Source organism: Sinocyclocheilus grahami, unplaced genomic scaffold (genome assembly GCF_001515645.1).
Source record: "Sinocyclocheilus grahami isolate Dianchi unplaced genomic scaffold, SAMN03320097.WGS_v1.1 scaffold312.1, whole genome shotgun sequence".
In the NCBI taxonomy this organism is placed as follows: Eukaryota; Metazoa; Chordata; class Actinopteri; order Cypriniformes; family Cyprinidae; genus Sinocyclocheilus; species Sinocyclocheilus grahami.
The window spans coordinates 701,640-718,522 of record NW_015505491.1 but is presented as its reverse complement, the minus strand read 5'-3'; the positions used below and the strand labels follow the sequence as shown (position 1 = coordinate 718,522).

The following is a 16,883-nucleotide window of genomic DNA, read 5'->3' as shown; positions in this document are numbered from 1 at the left end:
TATATATATATATATATATATATATATATATATATATATATATATATATATACATATACATATACATACATACAGTAAAAACTGTTATATTGTGAAACATTATTACAATTTAAAATAATTACTTTTCATACTCAAGAAAATTTTTTTTTATGAATGTTAAAATTTACAAAAAATATACTGACCCCAAACATTTGAACAGTAGTGTGCATACTTATGAGAATAGTTTTCATAAAAATATTTTACAATTAATAAATTCATATAAATTTTTATAAAATTTCATAGGAATATATTGAGGAACTAGGGAATATGAATAGGAAAATATTTTGACTGTTCTAGTTGTTATAGTATTGCATATCAAGAAGGCATTGTTGATTGCATCTTTAAGTAGGACAAGTAACTCAAATATTGAGGGGTGGTTTAGTGGTTGATAACTGAAACTTTATAGGTAGTGATAAGCTGTCATCATTGTGCTCTTGAGACACTTAAACACATTTGCGTCCAGTGGATTTCTAGTGAAATTCAAGAAAATTGCTAACCGCTTTGTCAGTTATTTAACAGATGTTAATTATACAGTGTAAACGATGTAGAGCGGAACTATAGTTCAATAGAGCAGTTCCATGTTGACAGGCCTTTTCAGATGCAGTGAAAGGAGAAAGTACTGAGTGCTAGTTTGTGCCCTGAGTGTAGAATACATATTGATGCCTTGACATCATCAAACTCACTCATGGCTGTTTGTTAATGATTAGTTATCATTACAGCACTGTATGGATATTTCTCAAGCATTCTGGTTTGTTCTAAACCTCTGACCCGGAGTATTTAGCTTCTGCTGGTAATTCAGGCTGAAATGGTTAACAAACAGACTAATTTAAGGTTAGTCTTGTGTGTTCTGTTGTTAGTTTGTAAGCATTACACTTGTAAATATATTTAAGTTTGAAAATTTCCCAAAGTGGCCTTTGTGGCATGTTTGGATTTTTTTTTCTTTTTTTTTCTTCTGTTTAATTTCAAAAAAATTTTCAGCTTAGTTTTCTATATAATATTTATTTAATTTAATTTTATTGAGTTGATTTAGTTTTAGTACTTCCAAAGTAATGTGCTAACTAGTATAATTTAACTAGCATTATTCTCAGCACAATTTACGTTATTGTTATCTAGTGGCATTTTCATGTTTAATGCAGATGAGCATTATTAGTAGTATTATTTATATACTATTTTAGTATTTATTTATTAATTAAATAAATAAATTAATTCTATTTTTCTTTTTAATTTTAGTATAAGATATAATTTTATGTGCTTTGTCATTTTTATTATTTTTTTAATTATTTTTTTTAATCTTTTAATTAATTATTGTTTTAATTTTGGTACTTCAACTTAAAATGTATTTCAGTTAGTTGCCAAGGAACCATTTCTAAATTTAGTTTTTTTAAGTTAACAATTGTTTGTAGTATTTATTAATATTATTAATATATTAATACTTAATTAATATTAAGATATTCTGTTTTTAATATCTTAATATTTGCATATCAAATTGCAATTGATCTTCTGTCTTACATTTATTTACATACTGAATTGTCATTGATCTGGTGTTTCTTGCATATATATTTAGCCGCTTTTACACTTCACTATGTCTATGCCTATTGATTCTTACAGTCAAGAAAAAAAATTGCACCGACTATTATGACAGTGGCGAAATGTCTCGCACATGGTATGCTATTTGCAAACACCGTTATTTCCTTGCACGTCTAGTTTGTTATTAAAAGCCCTGAAAATGGCTATCACATGCTGTGTTATTGTCTTTAGCACATGTAGTTTATTAGTATGTGGATGCCCGAGCGTGGAGAATGCTGGGATAGATCAGCACTGCGTGGCTCAATTACAGTGCTGACGTGCAGTAAGTCACCGCATTGATCTTTGCATGCTGTCACCCCATGCAGAAGCACGGCACACGTGGGTTATCACACACGCACCGTGAGCCATAAACAAGAGCACAAGCCGCACTGAATGACAGATGGTGCAATATTTCAATTTAGTAAATGAAGTTTGACTCTGGCAGAATGAGGCCTGTAAATCTCCCACACACAGAGTGTTTTGCCACTCTGTTCTTGAAGCGTCTGTACAGGACGTGTGTCCCTGAACAGGGCGAGATGACCTGCCCTAACCAGGCCTTTGTGATTATTTCGCTGTGGTTATTATTTATGGATGTGAGCGCATAATCCATGTGTAGATGCTAACGGGCTCGTTCTGTGAGAGGACGAGGTGAGAACAGCACTAGGGATGCACCGATATGAAAATTTTGGCCGATACCGATAACCGATTATTCTTTATTTTTGAAAGCCGATAACCGATATGTTGGCCGATAAATCTATATCCAAATTGTTATATACTACTTTTTTAGCAAGTCCACTTATAATGTTAATCAAGGTTTTATTTTAGTTAATTTTGACCGTTTTTCACTCTTTCTGTGGGAATTTAGCAGGCTGTTTTTGCTACTTGTACTGTTAAGGCTTTACTGTATAGATAAATGACCTTTGCTATGACTGGTGAACCTCCACATATTGAAATGTAGGCAGTCATGTGGTTGTGACATCATGAATGTGGCAATTTTGCACAATGTTTTTGCTGATTAATTCCCGTAAATTATCTGGATGAACTCGTGAGGGAGGTTTGCATTGTGAATGTTACAATGTGTCTGCATTGTGCATTTATTTATTGGTTTATTTCTTTATTAATAAATAAATATATATTAAATAATAATTATAATAATATTGTTGACCTAATCATTGCCAACAAAATTTCTTGATGTTTTAAGTTTGAGTAATATTACTGGATTTATAAATTTTTATTGTTTTAATGGACTTATCCGACGCGTATATAAATGATTCGGGTGTGCAAGGCACAGTATTTTCTGTAAGACTGTAGAAATTAAGACTTTATTACTTCCAATTCCAGCTATTAAGTTTACAGAGAAATATTAAATGTTGCTCCTTCTGTTTAGCTTTATGAAATATAAATTTTTATTATGATTATCATTTTTATATTTAATTTATATATAATCTATTATGGAAAGAGCATTTTGCCGTGCCAGCTTGTCAAAGAAATTTGCATCTTTCATTCACAGGAAGCTGCATATGATTTACCCTTGCTTCTAAATGAAACGTATGAGTACATGACAAAAATGATGCAGTTTCCTAGATTAAGGGATTGACACAGCAAGCATCTTCTTCACTCTCCTCTACGCCCCATTTAAGGGTAGTCTTTTCAGCTTGGTGCTTCAGTTGTATTTGAACTTTCTTTTAATATATCTGCAGGAAACATCATCCTAAACATCTGACCCAGATCTAGTTGTTCCCCGGGCCAGAAAACATCTTTCCCTCGTTTGACATGAAGTAAAACACTCTCCTGTGTTTGTTCCCTTGTCCAGGTCACTTTGAAAAGGCTCATTTAAAAAGGTCTGTGTGCCTTGGACTGCATACCTTGAGCGGTTTAGCATTAAAATATTCACTCAGTCAGGTTTTAACAATTTGTGGAACTCCTTTCATGTATGAGAAACTTTCATGACCCTTGATGGCCGTCCCACAATGTTCCTCATGCTGTTATGTTAATTTGTAAGCAGAGCAGGAGTGTTAGTTAGCGCTGACTGTTACTGACGTTTCAGACCGTTATTGTTCATTAATGACCCCATGAATTTCACTGTAGTTGTGCTTAGTAGAAGTACTAGACTGTTAAATTTTAGCAGATATGTACATTTAACTTTTCTTCTCTCTCTTCTGGGAAATACAAATATTGGTGACATCTTGGTCTGAGGACTTGCTGTGCACATGTGGTGCTTTATCCCACAATGCATGACCTTTTTCAACAGATTCCCAGTGTGTTCCCTTACTTTCCCTTACCATGATAAGAGGATGTTACTTTAAGTTAAACATGCTACCTGATGAGGACATGTGACACATTTGCAAATTGCATACTTAAATATATTTAAATAAAAATAGTAGGTTACATTAAATATTCAGCATACGTTAAGCTGCTCACCAGTTTCATTGCGTAATTGAGAAACTATTATAGTTTTTATTAATTTATTTTGAATCAATTTTGTTGTATTTTCCATTTTATTTTTTGTTAAAGATTTAGTATTTTTATTTTGTATTTATTGTGCATTGTAATTTTTTATTGTTTATAGACACATCTATAGTTTGTCTTTAATATATATGTCTTGCATATCTAATATATGTAAGCTAAACTGAGAATACAAGTACTGTTAAAATGAGAAATGTTGCCTTGTCAGCTAGCTGAATTTTTTTTATATATGTTTTCTTTTATTTAATTTAATGTTTATTTTATTTCAAGTAGTGAAAATGTTTGTTTAATAGTTTATTTTAGTTTTAGTTAACTATAATCACCTTGCAGCACACTAGTATTAAAGTCCAAAATTAACTACTTAACTACTAATTGACTGTCAATAAAGTAATCAAATAAGAAAATATTTTAAAACCATTGTTTACCACTTAGCATATAGATAAGCAGCTTTTGTATAGCTGAATCTTGAAATTTTTTTTATCAGTAGTAACTGGATTCGATTTTGCTGTTAAAGGGTTTTGTATTTAACTGCATATGTTGTTTGAGATGATCACATTATTAATTCTGTAGTGTTCTTGTATTTAGTGAGTCTACAGGCTAAAATCATCTTTCAGGAGAATGTTTTATGTTTGTATGAGAAGTGGGCCAATCAGAGATGAATGGCTACCGTTGATGGTTACTCACTAACTGGTGACACAGATGGAGATCATTGATAAACCTAATTTTAACATCATTGCCATCCCTGGAAAATAGAGCACTTGTTTTTTTCTGTTACTTAATATGTTAATGAATGGCCTGTGAAGCTGAAAAAGAGTCCTTACAGGACAGTTGTTTAGGTTTTCGGTGAAATGTTTTCACATCTTCAAGTCCCTATATTTGGCTAAAGACTGTTTGCCACCCATTTCACCTCTGAAACGTGATGAACTGGATGTATTTGAAAAAGCTGGATTTGATTTTAGTTATTGGGAATTGATAGAGTCAAGAATAAATCGCTCACAATAACATGTATAACAAAATTAAACCAGATTGAATATGAGTCTATGTTGACACTTGAAGTGTTTTATCATATATTTTACACCCTCTCTCAACATCCTCTGGGAATTCAGAGCAACACTTTTTTGCGAAATAGCTGATTATCCAATGATATGACTAATAAAAAGACTTACTGTTTTTCATCAGAAACTGCGGGAAGCGGGCGTTGAAGTGCCTGAAGTGGGTGGGAAGGCCAAGGGTGGCGTGGAGGAGGATAAGAAAAATCTGACAGAAGAGGTCAGGAAACTGAAGGATGAACTCGGCGCAACAAAGAAAGGTACTAAATGACTCTGAGTCACTCATACACTGAACCGCTCCCTGTTTACATATTTAAAAAAACAAAGCTACTGTGTGCTTGTCTATGGTTGCACAGTCTCTTAGTGAACATTAATGCCCAAAATTAGGCTATTGAACAAATTTTGTTTATGAAAATAATTGGTATTAAAGAGAGAGTTCACCCAAAAATTTAAATTCTGTCATTAGTTATTTACCCTCATGTCGTTCCAAACCTGTAAGACCTTCGTTCATCTTCGGAACACACATTAAGGTATTTTTGATTAAATCCAAGAGCTCGCTGACCCTCCATAGACGGAAACGCAACTACCACGCTCAAAGCCCAGAATGGTAGTAAGGACATTGTTAAAATAGTCCATGTGACATCAATAGTTCAAACTTAATTTTATGAAGCTATGAGAATACAAGAATAAGAGACCGAAGAATTGTTGAAAAAGTATTCTCATAGCTTCATAAAATTAATAAAAAATTTAAATGTCACATTTCTGGGCCTTGAATGTGGTAGTACCCTTGCTGTCTATGCAGGGTCAGAAAGCTCTCGGATTTCATCAAAAATATCTTAATTTGTGTTCTGAAGATGAACGAACGTCTTGCAGGTTTGTAACAACATGAGGGTGAGTAATTAATGACAGAATTTTCATCTTTGGGGGAACCATTCCTTCAATGTAATTATTTGATTGGATCATCAAAATGGTATGTGATATTATTGGTTTAATAGAAAAGTCAACTGAAAAGTCATTTCATTGGTGGTGAAAATGACATTTCAATGAAAGTTTATTAGAACTAACACTTTTTCTTTGGAATAACGTTAACAGAATGCGTTAATGATTTGGCCACACAATAAAACCAGGAGCATTTATTGAGACGTTTATTGGAACATTTGCCGTTCAAAATTTGGGGTTACCAGGGCTGCATTAATTTACTCAAAAATACAGTAAATGCAGTAATATTGTCAAATTTCTGAAAACATTAGAAAATGTTTTCTATATGAATATATTTAAGATTTTAAAATGTGTGTTGCAGAGCTGAATTTTCAGCAGCCTTACTCCAGTCTTTAGTGTCACATGATCCTTCAGAAATCAATGCTGCTTAGTATCTTTGTGGAAACTGCTACATTTTTTCAGGATTCTTTGATGAATTGAAAGTTCAAAAGAACAGTGCTTATCTGAAATAGAAATCATTTGTAACATTATGAATGTCACTCTTTACTGTAACTTTTGATCAGTTTAATGCATCCTTGCTTCATTATTTAATGTTGCCAGACATGGGTTCAGAGTACATAATAAAGACCTTACAATGAGCAACACAAGATGACCTCAGCAGAACTAGACAAAAGAATGAGCTTAGTAAGATCGATTCCCACGCCTCCTTTCACATGTGCACTGTATTTAGACAGTGCTAAAGGGTTCATGACACTTTGATGACCCCCAAACTGAGGTCTCCATTGGGTCATCTTGTACCAAAGCACATTTTAAGGGTACTGCACAAAACCGTAAGTGAGCTTGCAGGTATTATTTTAATACCTGCCATTTAAATGTTATGTAAATAAAATGAGTAGTGTATTAACACTTCCTTTATAAAGTGTGGGTTCAGTAAGATAAAAAAAAAAAAGAATACTTTTATTAATCAAGCATTAAATTGAATAAGAAGGGATAGTAAAGACTTGTACATTTTGTACAAATTTCTATTTCAAATAAATGCTTTAAAAAAAAAAAAGCATCCTGAAAAAAAAAATGTATCAAGGTTTCCACAAGAATATTAAGCAGCACAACTGTTTTCAACATTGATAATAATATGAAATGTTTCTTGAGCAGCAAATCAGCATATCAGAATGATTTCTGAAGCATGGTGTGACACTGAAGACTGGAGTAATGATGCTGAAAATTCAGCTTTGCATCACATGAATAAATTACATTTTAAAATATATTGAGATAGAAAGCAGTGATTTTAAATTGTAATTATATTTCACAGTATTACTGTTTTTACTGTATTGTAGATCAAATAAATAAGAGACTTGGCAATCTTAGCAACCCTCCTCCCCCCAATGTGTAATTGGTAATATGTGTCAATCACATGGTCTCTTCTGGTCTCAGTGAGCAGTATTTGGGCAGATTAAGCTACAAAGTGGACCAGAGGTTCCACTGAAAGTCAAAGGTCTGGCTCTGTGATGCTACTGTAATCTGGAGAATTTGTAGACCTACAGAAAAGGTCATTTAGATCTCTGACTCATGTATTTCTAGTACTTATTGTTTGCTTGTGTGTGCAGCTCTTCAGAAGTCAGACAGCGATGTGAAGGCCATGAAGAAGCAGGCTGAGAACCTCACAGCGGAGTACGACCGTCTGCTGGAGGAACACGGCAGACTGCAGGTCAGAGCTCATGCGTGTGTCACACTGCTTACATCTTTCCCATTCTAGCACTGCTCGAGTCCCTAGTGAGCTGCCTTACTGTCTTCAAAGACTGCTGCCTTCTAAGGCAGCATACTAACTGAAGTGAAACCTGAAGTGACCTGAAAAAAAGATGAATGATTTCAGTAGCATCCAAAGTATGCGAGTCTCTGGTTAAAAAATTATTTTGGTTTACTCTTAAAAGAAATCACCGTTTTAAACCAGCTCACAATATTGAAAATCATAGAAAGGTTAAAAAATATCAGTATAATATTTTTTTGTTTTGTCTATACCGCTCTGCCTGCCCATATTGATTTGATAATAAAACCTTGCTTTTATGTTATTAGTTATTAATATGAATTATTCAATTATAAAAATGAATTATTATTATTATTTTTATTGATGTTGCTTTTAAATTCTTTTTTAAATCCATATTAATGTTCTTGAACTGAATTTTCATTAATTACCTCAACATTTAGAAAACCTAATGGCTATAACGCCTTAAAATAGTACCCAGATTGGTAGCTCGTTATGTTTTAAAACAGAGGTAGTTTTCTCAGAAGTGTCATCTTTTAATAATCATAACAGATCAAAGAACATTTTCCTGTTGCTCATGTAGCATTCCTGTCGCTCTGAGGCAAGGGCATGGGTTCACTTCCCAGGACACACACATACAGACTGATCAAATCAATGCCTCAAAAGCACTTTAAATGGATAAAAACTAAGAGAAATTAATAAATGTTAACATCTCAAACCACGTTTGAATGCTCTGCATTTCAGTTTCCAATCTGCCCTGATGCCAGCTGTTCATGTCAATCTGCCTGCATCTGCTGGAGTTTGCTGCTGAAAGCAAATGTTATAATGCAGCTAGTGTGTACTAAGGATACTGTGGCATCTGTTTTAACAGGGATGAAAGGTATAACAGTGTTTAAAGAACTGCAGAAAAATATCACAGACTGAATCCCAGTTTTCAAAACCGTACTGTCTGTCCTATTGTGCAAGATGCATTCACAATCACAGTTAGGTGGAATTATGCTATTCTCTACTTGAGCTACAGGAAAGACTTAATCTCACACGAATTGTATATTAAAGGGTGAGATCCATAGTGTTGGTAAAAGCAAACAAATTCAGCAAATGTCACATCTCCGAGATGTTTTTGAGCTGAGGGGCAGTGTACATTGGCACCATTGGCATGTGCCCAGTTGGCATCTGTAGCATGTTGAGTGAACATTACGAGGAAACGTGTTTAAAAGAAACAGACGCTTTCCTGGAGGGTCTGATATCAGTATACTAAGAAAAGTTAGAAATTAGACATGCTGTCATCAGCCTGTTGCTCAGATTACATGGTGAGCGTCAGTTTTCAAATATCATAAGCAATGTATCATAAAGTTGAACTTCAAGATGCCAAGACCCAACTCAAAGGGTTTTATTAAATGCACACAAAGAAGTTTACTCTTTCTCATTTGCATTTATATAGACCAGTGTATCAATACCATAATAAACCCTTATTTACTTTCAAATATATTTGACTTTAACATTATAAAGCAAGTAAAATGACACACATGGTCTTCTCTCTGTGGCTGATGATACTAGAAAAGATTCCATCACACTCTCTTTATTCACTTAACTTGGAGAGAGATTTTGTTTTTTACTTTTTTTTTTTTTTTTTACTCAGAAGTCAGTGCACCTGTCAGTCGTCCTCCTCTGGAAACATGAACGTTATGACCGGTAGTCTTCTCAAGTGTGTGTGTAAGTGAGACAGAGAGGGTGGGAGTCAGATAGACAGGCTTCTCTTGTTTACATAAAAATAAGCAGCTCATAAGAGACCGTGACTCATGAACACGTGCTGCAGTTATTGCATGTTACACGCTCAGCACACAGCAACAAGGTGCTTACTGCTTTCATGCACATCACAGCGCTGTGAAGCCATACATTTTTAGATATACTGTGTGTGTGTGTGTGTGTATTGAATTTTTGGAATCTAATTACGTAATCCAGATTACATGAAATCAGTTACTACCCAGCACTGTATATATAAAATGGTGAATTATACATACATATACATACATATACATATACAGTGGGGAAAAAAAGTATTTAGTCAGCCACCAATTGTCATTTTAAACCACATTTTTACCTTCTTTAGTCTTCATTTTCATACTCTGTTTAGTCCCTACATTGATATGAGCTCGTTCTACCTACATGCATAATGATTATACAGGATGATGATAATATAGTTGAGAGTAGTCCTAAAATAAAGCATGCAGGACACTGCTAAGACTTGCTGACGTCATGTCAGCCACCCAGAATCACTCTCCAAAGGATTGTGCAAATCTCTGTCAGTTGGTGATGTTGAAAATGTCACTTCTTTCTGCTCTGTCTCTGAACGCAGGCTAAATGCGACTCTCAGCAGGACAAGAAGTCAGACTGAACGAACATCATCATGCACCTGCTCTCTTTCCTGCATCCTCATTGGCTGGTAGCAGCTCAGCTGGCTGTGTAAGGACAGGGTTCCGTTCTTCATTCATGCGCTTTCACGTGATTCATTAAAGCCTCTGCAGGGTTTTCACACACTGTCATATGTTTTCTTTCTGCTTTTGCTGTGAACTTCTAGTGTTTAATTTTTATTTCAAGTTTTTGGTTATAAACTCTGTTTAGAATTGAATATCAGCTGACATGAGTATTACATTTCTTGATGTGTCAGTTTGTGTGTCAGGTACATTGAGCCTCATCAATGAAACACAAGCAGAGTGAATTTATGTTCACCAAAAAATTTAAATTTGCTTTAAATTTACTCACCCTCAGGCTATCCAAGATGTAGATGAGTTTGTTTCTTTAAAAAGTTCAAGTTAAAAAAAGCCTAAATTTGTTTTACAAACAGCTTTTTGTTTCAAACGATGTTAACTGATGGACTGAAGTCATGTGGATTATTGTGATGTTTTTATCAGCTGTTTGGACTCTCATTCTGACGGCACCCATTCACTGCAAAGAATCCTTTGGTATTTGTTTAAATAGCCATATTGAATTGAATGCCACAATTTACACAAGCCTGATTTTTTACCAACAATTTACTCAAATTCATTCAGCTTGGGATTCATAAATGAGTCACATTGTTTATATGGAAGGACCAAGAAAAAGTTTACAGGATATTCTAGACTATATGTTTTTGATATGGTAATTGTTGGGTTTCAAGTCTTTTTTTTTATTTTTTTAATTAACTACTTTAATTTTCTTGCCTTATAGGACAAACCTTCAGTCTTTCATTATGAATATGGATATTTGGTTGCAGTACAGATGCATGTGTTGGTTAATTTTAGATCTTTGATTTACAGGGTACACAACACTTTACACCCAATAAGCACTTCAGAAAGAAAATCCCTCCAGGTTATGATCGACGAGCCTCATTTGTCATTTTGACTGTCTTGCGTCATGCTATAGGAAGATATTTTTGTTTTATTTTGTCTTGGGTATGGGATAGCTCATATTTAGAGCAGAGTGAATAAACTGCTTCTTTCCAGTCTGGTCTGGTTTGAGGCCACTGAGTCGGTATAATCTGATATGAGCCCGGCAGGGCTGTTACAGTGGGTATGAACACCACTTTGGCAGGAACATTAAAGCATCCACAGCTGATATTGTTTCAAAACACAGCGCACTATCTCTCGTCCTCTAGGTATTGAAATTATATTAATGTCACATTTGAGGGCCACGCGTTAGTTTTGCATTTAAAGGTTACGTGGTTGAACTCTGTTCACTTGCTGTTTTACAGTTTAAGTGCCCCGGGTTTCTTTGCTTCTTTTCTGGCATGTGTAAATCAATATCTTTGCAATCTTAGAGCAGTGCCACCTGAAAAAGAATCAGCCGGAATGACATCATAGCCGTGTTAAAATAGGGATCTGTGGGAACAACGTTAGCGCTGTTTTGGGCTCCCAGGGGAAAGGGCATCGGGATCGCTGGCGGAGTGTCGGATAATTCATAGTCAAGACCTCCTGGACGGTTACCAATCATGAGAATGTGAGGAAGGACATCTGCTACAGCACCAGTTCAATGAAAATGTCAGTGTATACCTGAACATTGAAATGGCAGGAGTTCATTTTAATAGTTTAGAGGTCATGTCATATTATATCATTTTCAAACCCGTAAATAAACAAGTGAACTGTAGTACTGTTAAAGGGGCTCTTTCTTAATATGCATTTCCAAATGTAGCTGCTTCTTTCTTATATCAGGTTTTTACTTTGAGTTCTTGCAAAAAAAACAAAAAACATGCACTGATATGTTGGCAATGATGGAATTAACAATACTTGGGCGTCATGAACATGTTGTGATTGCGTAGTTGTGTGTAATGCACGGTTCTGATAGTGCTGTTATCTGCCTCGAATGTCTTCAGGAAAGTTTTGTCTGCAATCTCGTCAATCTGCATTATTTCACTACGAAATTTGAGTGTTATGTGTTCTGGTGATGTGCTTTAGTTGGGATGTTAAAAAAACCAAACCAATAAATTCTACTTCATTTATCTTGGCTGAATCTGCAGTGTATTTTTTTTTTTTTTTACCAATTTTTAATAAACCTATTTTTAAGCTTATCAGTAGTTAAGGGGACAGTTCACTCAGAACTGTTATGTTTCACTCAAAAGTTCCAGAAAACTATTCTAGAAGTGATCCACATCGATTTGTGCACTAAGTGTTAGGAAGTCATTTGGAAGGTTTTTCTTTTTGGTAAATATTTCCCCTCACAGGCTGTTAATCGTCTGAACGGATCGCTGATTCAGTGAGTTTAACGTGAGAACTGAATCAAATTAGATTTGTGATCGAATCAGTCTGACCACATATTTTCATCGAGTCAAGTCACCTTTATTTATATAGCTAGCGCTTTATGCAGTACCGATTGTTTCAAAAAAGCTTCATAGAAATAAACAGATTAATAACACAATAAATGATGCAAACAGTGTTGATTCAGTTCAGTTCAATAACTATCCATTAAAAAAACTAATTCGATTCAGCTGTAACGTTTTGTGAACGGAATCAAATGATTCACTGAATATTTGACTCGAAAGAACGATTCATTCATGAATATATTGTCATTCTATATTAAGGAGAAATATCTCATTACCATGCACTTAAATTATAAACTCTGCTGGATTGTAAAACAAGAACTTTTTCATATAGTTTCTGGAGTTGTTTAATGATTCATTTGGCCTTTACTAAATGATTCACAACATTGAAATGGTCAAACTGAAAGTTTACAAGCACCTCATCCGTGCAAGATTTTCCTCCGTACTGTCCTGCATAATTAGGAACAGTATTTTGTGGGTAATTATTTAGCCGTTGATATTAAGCAGATGACTGCTTGGTCTTTTTCTGTCTTACGTGTCTGTGAGTCGTGAACTACGTGCTACAGACCGAGTGAGGAGGTAGACTTGATACCTCACCACAACACATACTAAATATTTGTGTTGTCACAAAATTACACGAATATGGTGTTATCTGGCTGTTTTGGCCGCATTTACTAAATGAGCTTAGTATACAGCGGATGAAAAATGAATTGGATTTTGTCATCAATACTTATTTCAAAGCATTCTGTACAATTACTGACTCATCCATGCCATTTTTAAACTTATATTACATAATTGAATATTACGTAATATCCACGCTATGCACATCGTGTTTCTCTCAGACAGTACCAGTATATTCTGTCAGTATAAGCGGTCAAAATTCAAGTTTTTTTCAAGTTACATTCATTGTGCTTGGCCTACTGCCTAAGAACAATGTATAAAAATGCTTTTCGAATTTGTAAATAAAAGATTATCGAAGTACATTTTACAAAGAAAATACTATTTCTGTGTTTCTACTTTAAAAATTAGACATCTAATTTAATGGAATTGTATGGAAGCCGCATGCAATTATTTATTTTTTCACAGTTCACACTTTTCCCCCCTCAGAATCGCAATTCTAGCGATACAATGTCAGAATTGTGAAATTAAAAAGTATCCAATTTTACCTCAGAATATCGAGGTAAAAATAAATGAGCCGACCTCAGAAATGACCTCGGAATAGCTTGTCAGAATTGTAAGATAAAAAGTCACCTCGTATGTTTTAATTCCGTGACAGAAACGGGCATCCAGTTACTTGCAGATGTTTTTGTAATTATGAAATTTACTAGCAATTTCTTAGTGATAATTTTTTTTCTATACCATTTTTTCTTTCCAGTGTAGAGTATTATAGGCCTACTGAGGTAATATTAAACTTAGTCAACCCAATTCTACTGTGCTAACAAGCTGTAATCCATCATTGTTTTTGAGTGTCAGCGGTGTTTACTTGCTCATGTAATGTGAGTGGGAGCTGATTTCAGCTTTTGTGCTTCAGGACTGAACGCCCATCTGTTTCAGGCTCTGGGCCGAGCCTGGGCAAAGTAGCTCAGCTAAACATAGTCAACAAACTTCTGCCAGCCGCAGCCCGGCTTAATATGGCAGCTGCGCTCTCCTGACAAACTGGCATTTGTCTTTAAAAACCAGTCTGAACCGCATGGGACCGGCCCTCCTGCCCAACAGGTCTGCAGCAGACAACAACTGTGCCGCCAGGAAAAAATTATGTGGTTTGACTAAGATCTTCACTCAAACAGCCCTTATAAATATGCAATGCAATGCTTATTATAGTGCCCATCAAATACCTACCACTGCTATAATGTAATGTAGCCAATGTAAATTAATATGAATTTACTCTAGACTCTTTAACCCTGTAAGGTATGACATGGGGGGACTGGTGGAAAATGGACAGAATCTAAAAAAAAATGTTTCAGTTTATTGCCATTTGTTGCTTTGACTTGGGCAGGTGGATCAGCACAAGATCACAGTGGTGGAGCATGAAGCCCTTCTAACATGAGAGGGATGCTGTTAGATGGGACACTAACACATGGTACAGTTACCTTAGCTTTACTACTGTTCGAGTTAAAAATGGACAACCATGGTTACATCATAGTGTGTTACAAACCACAAGAATGAAAGACGTCAATGAGCTTATAACCAGGTCAACTGTGATGTTTCAAGACAGTATCGTCACCCAAAGCTTTGGACTCTCTCATTAGATGGTCCTCTCGAGGTCTGCTTTATGGTTTGGTTCTACTGAATCTTTAACTAAGTCTTTGGAATCATCAAACAGGCTAATTGAGTTAATAAATGAACACACTGTATTCTGAGATTGATTCTACTGTGCTGTTCACCGTTCCCTTTAAGGACGTTGTGAAAGTTGTGGTCTATAGCTTGAACATTCAGCAAACCTTCAGTGCAAAGATACTGTCGAGAACATTTGGCAGAGCATAATAAATGACATAAAACATTTTTTCTTATTTTGTTAACATGTATTTTTTCTAGATAAAGATTTCTACATGTAATCACTATTTAATAACTGATCTACTGACCAACCCAGGCTCTTATTTGGATGGAAAGAAATGCATTTTTCTGATGGTGAGAATTAGTGTTTGATTTGACTGATTCTTTCTTTGCAGTTTGGCTTGTTTAAAGGAATAGTTCACCCAAAAATAAAAAATAGCTGAAAATGTACTCACTCTAAGGCCAGCCAACATGTTGATGCTGTCAAATGGGTGCCATCAGAATAAGAGCTCAGAGCTGATCAAAGCATCACTATCGCAAAACCGATTTTAGAAACATCTTGATGGATTTGTTTCTTACGAACACATGTTTTTTTCACTTCACAAGATGTTAAGTGATGGACTGGAGTCATGTGGATTACTTGTGGATAATTGTGATGTTTCTATCAGCTGTTTGGACTCTCGTTCTGATGGCACCCATTCACCGCAGAGGAATTGGTGATGTAATGCTAAGTTTCTCCAAATCTGTTCTGATGAAGAAACAAACTCATCTACATCTTGGATGGCCTGAGGGTGAGTACATTTCCAGCAATTTTTCATTTTTGTATGAACTATTCCTTTAACTGAAATTGGACTAAATGGTTAAAGATTAAGGCCTCTGGTAAACTAGTATCTCTAATTTTGAAGCAGTGAGGAGGTTAACTTAGTCCTCAGATGTCTGAGGGGCACTTAGATCATTTCATTCTCACTCATAAAGGCATGTTCAACTCTATGGGAATGAATAGATGTGCCACTAAAATGGACACTCACACACACATATATACAGTATATATATATATATATATATAAACCCATTTAAGGGGGAAACTGCTGAATGTGTTTTTTTTTAATGGAAATGTTCTAGTGTTCCTCAAAACCATAGAGAGTTGAGAGATTAAATTATAACCAAAACAACAACGTAAGCACTGTCTCCAATTTAGATGTTCAATGAAAACCAAATCGAACTGGGTTCTGGGTGGTCAGCAGAAAATACTGGAGTTTTACACACACAATCTAAAACATTTAATAACTGCAGCACTTGATATTTCAAATAAAACAAAGTTTGTGTGTCTCTGTGTCTCATATGCCTCCCGGCAACTGCTTTTGCAGCATTTCACTAAGAATTCCCACTCCATGTTATCATCTTTATCAAAAGTACATACAGCATCAAACGTTAAAATATAACACAGATATCAATATGTATTTATATTTATATGCATATAAGCAAAATAATAGCCTTCACAAAATAAATCTCTGATTTATTTTACAGTATGTAAATCACAAGAAGAAGAAAAAAACGTTCTAACACGATTAAAAAGTGCTAGCAGATTATTTTACAACAATGTGCAAATGTATTCTGAAGCCTTACATTATGTAGTCTAATTTGTACATGATTTAGTGTTTGAGTTGATTATCTTCAGGGCAGAATTCCCACAGGTCAGAATGAGGCCGGTTTGTCGGTTAATCTTGGCTATTTGTCTATCGGTTCTCAATAAAGACAAATAAAGGCAAAGTTTGGCAACTATGTGTCAAAAACGTCAACGTGTTTACAACAGAATAACAGAGATCAAGATCTCCTCTCGGATATTTAGTGTTCTGCAAAATTGACATTGGCAAAAAAAATAAAAATAATTTTTTTTCAAACATTTCAAATTGTGTTTTCAATAATCGTCGTCTTTTCATTTATCTCTTATATTCCTACTACTATCGGTAGTTATTGAATTGTTAGTTAAAGCTAGAAG

General features: G+C 34.8%; 1 protein-coding gene across 1 annotated transcript in view; it reads left to right on the top strand.

Annotated features, from left to right (window-relative positions):
* Positions 1-12,042, top strand: part of LOC107601763 (B-cell receptor-associated protein 31-like) — a 20,611-nt gene extending 8,569 nt beyond the window's left edge. The window contains exons 6-8 of the mRNA XM_016294052.1: positions 5,251-5,380; positions 7,664-7,764; positions 10,175-12,042. Coding sequence (XP_016149538.1) covers positions 5,251-5,380; positions 7,664-7,764; positions 10,175-10,213 — 270 coding nt within the window. The 3' untranslated portion in view covers positions 10,214-12,042. The remainder of the gene's footprint in view (positions 1-5,250; positions 5,381-7,663; positions 7,765-10,174) is intronic.
* The last annotated feature ends 4,841 nt before the right edge of the window (positions 12,043-16,883 follow it).